At 45.0% G+C, this 5,762-nt stretch overlaps 1 protein-coding gene across 1 annotated transcript; it reads left to right on the top strand.

Annotated features, from left to right (window-relative positions):
- Positions 1-3,126: 3,126 nt before the first annotated feature.
- Positions 3,127-3,618, top strand: LOC107483781 (uncharacterized). Its single transcript, XM_016104401.1, has one exon. The coding sequence runs from the start codon at positions 3,127-3,129 to the stop codon at positions 3,616-3,618; it is 492 nt and encodes a 163-aa protein (XP_015959887.1).
- Positions 3,619-5,762: the final 2,144 nt, after the last annotated feature.

Here is a 5,762-nt window from a genome sequence, read left to right as displayed (position 1 = left end):
CCATCACCCTTAGATCCGGTACGCAACTAAAAGAGAAGGAAGCAAAGGACTCAAGTCCTATCACAACCGCCCAAGAAGAGGAGAGAATAGATATAGAAGAGGTAGTGGAAGAGGAGACACCACAAGCCATAGTTGAGGATGAAGCCCAACCAACAAGGGAGACCAAGGCCAAAAGAACCTTGGAAGAAGAAGTTGCTCAACCACTTCCATTTCCAACACTTGCGAAGAAAGCTAAAAAGCGCATAGAACTCGACCCCAAAATGGTAGAAATGTTCAAGAAAGTTGAGGTAACCATCCCCCTCTTTGATGCCATCCATCAAGTTCCTAGATATGCCAAATTCCTCAAAGACTTATGCATAAATAAGGATAGAATTCTTGAACTGGAAACCATCCCATTGGGGAGCTCTATTTCTGCTTTAATGGGAACATTGCCCGAGAAGTGTGATGATCCGGGCCCTTGTATGGTCACTTGCACAGTCAATGGAGTTCAATTTAGAGATTGTATGTGTGACCTCAGAGCATGTGTTAGCATCATGCCGCTCTCCGTCTACCGGGTATTGAAGTTGCCACCACTAAAAAGGTCGACGGCAAGATTTGTCCTAGCGGATAAAAGCATAATAACCGTAGCGGGTGTTGCGGAAGATGTATTGGTGAATATAAAAGGGTTGGTGTTTCCGATTGACTTCTATGTCCTTGAAATGCCATCAAGCGAAACCGAGAGAGCATCGTCTATCCTACTTGGAAGGCCATTCTTGAGAACTTCTAGATTTAAACTTGATGCTTACTCGGGGAACTACTCATTTGAAATAGATGGAAGAATTGTAAGCTTTAGCCTAGAGGAAGCAATGAAGCATCCACCGGAGAACCACTCTTTATTTCAGTGTGACCCAATCGATAATATAGTGGCCGAAGTGCATCTTGCAAGGTTAGATGAGAAGTAGATGGTTGAAAAAGAAAATGAAAAGTCAAGCGAACCAAATATGGTTGAAGAAGCAAATGAAAAGTCAAGCGAACTAAATACCACACATCATACAAACCATCCGGAAACTCAAACTTCAAAGAATGACAAAAAGATGGAATTGAAGCCACTACCACCTCACTTAAGGTATTCATACCTTGATGAAGCCCAAGAGCTACCCGTGATAATTGCACAAGAGCTAACCCCTCAACAAGAAGAAAAATTGCTAAAAGTATTGAGAAAAAACAAAAGGGCAATCGGGTGGAGTTTGGCGGATCTAGTGGGAATAAGCCCCCAAGTATGCGAGCACCGCATATTCCTTGAAGAAGGAGCAAGACCGGTCCGACAACCTCAAAGGAGACTTAATCCAACCATTCTTGAGGTAGTAAAGAAAGAAGTCACTAAGCTACTTGAAGTGAACATCATCTATCCTATCTCGGATAGCGAATGGGTAAGCCCGGTCCAAGTAGTGCCAAAAAAGTCTGGAGTGACAACAATCAAAAACGAAAGTGGTGAACTCATAGCAACAAGAGTGCAAAATTCTTGGAGAGTATGCATAGACTACCGAAGATTGAATGCGGCCACAAGAAAAGATCACTTCCCACTACCATTTATTGATCAAATGCTTGATCGACTAGCCGGTAAATCATATTATTGCTTTCTTGATGGTTACAAAACTTGTTTTAGATTTTGAAAAATGTCATTTCATGGTTAAACAAGGTATTGTTTTGGGACACATAGTATCAAAGGAAGGCATCTCCGTCGATCCGGCAAAGATAAATGTCATATCCAGTTTACCTTACCCCTCCTCCGAGAGGGAAGTCCGTTCTTTTCTTGGACATGCAGGATTTTACCGGAGATTCATCAAAGACTTTAGCAAGGTGGCCTTACCTCTTTCTCGATTACTACAAAAAGACACCGAATTTGAGCTGAGCAAGGAATGTATGGAAGCATATGACAAACTCAAAGTAGCATTGACACAAGCTCCTATAGTGCGAGGCCCCAATTGGACTCAACCTTTTGAAATCATGTGTGATGCTTCGAATTATGCGATAGGAGCCGCGTTAGCACAACGCAAGGGTAAGATTCCCTATGTCATAGCTTATGCTTCCAAAACATTAGACGGAGCCCAATCCAACTACATTACTACCGAAAAGGAACTCCTAGCTATTGTTTTTGCTTTGGACAAGTTCCGAGCCTATCTTCTTGGTTCCAAGGTTGTAGTGTACTCGGATCACGCGGCACTAAAGTACTTGTTGGCCAAAAAGGAATCAAAACCAAGATTAATTCGTTGGGTGCTTTTGTTACAAGAATTTGACTTGGAGATCAAAGATAGGAGCGGTTCCCAAAACCTAGTGGCGGACCATTTAAGTCGCCTCGAACACACAAAAGGCGACACCACTCCTATCAATGACTCCTTTCCTTTAGATGCTTTGCACGCAATCTCGGAAGTGGTTCCTTGGTATGCCCCAATAACTATTTGGTTTCACGCACTTTCCCTCCTAATCTCGACAAAAACAAAAAGGATAAGCTGAAAAGCGAATCCAACTACTATATTTGGGATGATCCCTATTTGTGGAGGTGTGGAGCGGACCAAATAGTGCGACGGTGCATACCTCAAACCGAATTCCAAGCAATCTTGGACGCTTGCCATGCTTCCGAAGGAGGTGGCCACTATGGCCCCCAAAGAACGGCAAGAAAGGTCCTTGATTGCAGATTTTGGTGGCCAACTCTTCTCAAAGATGCTTCTCTCTATTGCAAATCTTGCCCCCAATGTATTAGGTTTGGAGATATTTCCAAGAAGGACGAAATTCCCCAACAAAATATGCTTTTTTGTGAAATCTTTGACGTATGGGGAATCGACTTCATGGGACCATTCCCAAATTCCAATGGCTTTCTCTACATCTTGTTAGCCGTCGATTATGTGTCAAAATGGGTGGAGGCAATCCCCACCCGAACGGATGACGCTAATGTGGTGTATTCTTTTGTGAGGAATAATATCATTTGCCGCTTTGGCGCCCCAAGAGCAATCATAAGTGACCAAGGATCCCACTTTTGCAACAAAAAATGGAAGGCCTCATGAGAAGATATGGCATCATACACAAAGTCGCCACGTCCTACCACCCGCACTGTGGGCCTATCGAACGGCTTACAAGACACCGATCGGCATGAGCCCCTTCCGGCTTGTATATGGTAAAGCATGTCACTTACCGGTGGAGATTGAACACAAAGCCTATTGGGCCGTAAAGGAGTGTAATATGAGCTTGGGTGGGGCCAGAGTAGAGAGAAAGCTTCAATTGGTGGAATTGGAATGTTTGAGATTAGAAGCTTACGACAACGCTAGGCTTTATAAGGAAAAGTTGAAAGCCATCCATGACAAGAACATTAGGAGAAGAGAGTTCCGACCCGGTGACCTAGTCCTTCTCTACAATTCAAGGTTGAGATTACTACCCGGAAAGCTTAGATCAAGGTGGGATGGACCCTACCAAGTGGAGAAAGTAGAACCTTATGGGGTCTACCACTTGCGCCACCCAACAAGCCCGGACATCTTCAAGGTAAACGGGCACCGTCTCAAATTGTATCATGGTGAGCAAAGGAAGAACTCTAAGGAATTTGAAGTGTTCCTCTTGAGGGATGCAACTCTTGAACAGGCACTATGAGCTACTGAAAGTCCAACTTAAGGACGTTAAACAAAAGTGCTAGGTAGGAGACACCCCACCATGGTAAGATCTTCCGTTGAGCTTTGTACATAGACACTTGACTTCATGTTTGTTAGATAGATTTTAATGTCAATTCCCCGTCATTTGTTGAATTCATTGATGGTTTACCAAGTAAAATGCCCTGCTATAGTGCTTAAGCAGCTGTGTGGAGGGGGGAGTTGAAATGTCAAAAGTGATGTAAACACATACAAATCTAGGAAAAGCACCCCCCTCTGCGCGTGCGCGCGCCTGGCGCGTACGCGCCCTTAAAGCACTCAACGGTCATCTACGCGGACGCGCACCGTGCGCGGACGCGTGGATTGCAAATAACAGCCCTCCATACATTTACCCGAGAGTTGCGCCCACACCATGCCAAAACCATGCCTGAGGCACATGAATATCGCGCGCACGCGCACATGGCGCGTCCGCGCACTTGGGGCGAAATCTGCCAATCGACGCGCAAGCGTACTGTGCGCGTCCGCGCCGATCACCCTGTTGCACTCCTGGTACATATTCCAGAGAGTTAAGCCACTCTCAGGCCTATACTAAGCCACCAGCCCAAAACCTCTGCCGCATGCGCGTGTGCGCGCGCGCCCCATTCCACCTCGCCTCCCTGCGCGAGCGCGCACTGTGCGCGCACGCGCGGATGATCGGCGCCAATGTAAGAAGGGGCACACTCACCCCTTCACTCTCATTTCACATTTCCTTCCTCTTCTCATACCTTCTACTACACATCCAACTTGGAAAAGGGGCACACTTACCCCTTCACCCTCATTCCTCCATTCCCTCTTCTCCACTACCTTCTACCACTTACCACCAATGGCCCCATATTAACTCTCCACTCCCCATCAACCCACTCCACAACCTCCTCTCCCATATTCTTCCTCATCTCACAAGGTACTATACTAAGCTACCCTCTCACTCCAACCATCTCTTTTGATTCTTATTCATTTAGTTTCACCTTCTTTTAGTTAGCTTCCTTCCTCTTTCTTCTTTTATTTTAGTTGCTTCTTTAGGATGTTTTTTATTTTAACCCTTCATGGGCATTTGGGTCTCAACTTCACTTGCATTAGTAGATGAGTTGTGTTGCTTGCTCTTCTTACAATCACTGTGCACTGTAATCATTAATATTGGATTGTGAATTATTACATTGCTTTCACCATCTTCTAATCACACACTACAAAAGGATGCACGCCAAATGTTCGACAAAAGGCATACTTGAGTTTGAGCTCACTTTGACTAAATTGCCTCTCAACTTATCACTTTTAGGCGCATCCCCATTTTCTCCAATCCATCCACTCACATTTTCTTAACTTGCTTTCCATTTGTGGTCCTTAAGGGTATATGCTTCTCATGCTTCCTACTTGCGTGCTTAAATTACCCTTACACCATATCAAAATGATTTGCCTTGCTTTTCTCATGTTATCTTAGTTACATGTTGCAGCTGTCATGTGACAATGATACCCATATTCTAAGGCATAACTTTTCATTGCATAATCGCATTTACTTCCACTTATTTGGGTTTGATGTTTTCCCTTTCTTTGTTCTCATAGGATGGTCATCAAAAAGGACAAAGGGAAAGCCCCCAAGAAGCCAACTTCCAATAAAGCGCACCACGACCTAACGGCTAAGCCACTCTTAAAGAAGACTAAGGGCCCCGTTGATGTTCTAGAGAAGGACAACCCTCCTAAGGATTCGAACAAGTTTTCCAACCGTTACTGCGAACTTGTTTACTCAAGAATGATCGAAAGGAATTATCATCCGGAACCCCTCCTAGTCCTACTGGCTCACCTCAGTCCGATGGTGATGCCACACATTGACCGGAGGCAATGGAGGTTCCTCTTGAGGAAACCAAAGGAGGCCAATCTCTCATGGGTAGTGGAATTCTACTCCAACTACCACTCACCCCTTCTCACATCAATATTTGTACGCCGAAAGCAAGTGTCGGTCACAGTGGAAACCATCCGAGAAGTCCTTGGGATTGAACCATCAACGGATGCATATGACGCCTACGAAGAAGTCTTGGCTACATGCGATGACCGTGCATTCGATTGGAGCGCGATCCTCCGCGTCATTGCTTTACCCGACGCATATTGGATTCGGGG

The sequence above is a fragment of the Arachis duranensis genome, chromosome 4 (genome assembly GCF_000817695.3).
Source record: "Arachis duranensis cultivar V14167 chromosome 4, aradu.V14167.gnm2.J7QH, whole genome shotgun sequence".
Lineage (NCBI taxonomy): Eukaryota > Viridiplantae > Streptophyta > Magnoliopsida > Fabales > Fabaceae > Arachis > Arachis duranensis.
The sequence above is the reverse complement of the archived record's forward strand: the minus strand, read 5'-3'. Positions and strand labels throughout refer to the sequence as shown.

What these genes read in the sequence shown, in the direction of transcription:
- LOC107483781 (XM_016104401.1), top strand. Translation starts at nt 3,127, where the DNA reads ATGAGCCCCTTCCGGCTTGTATATGGTAAAGCATGTCACTTACCGGTG.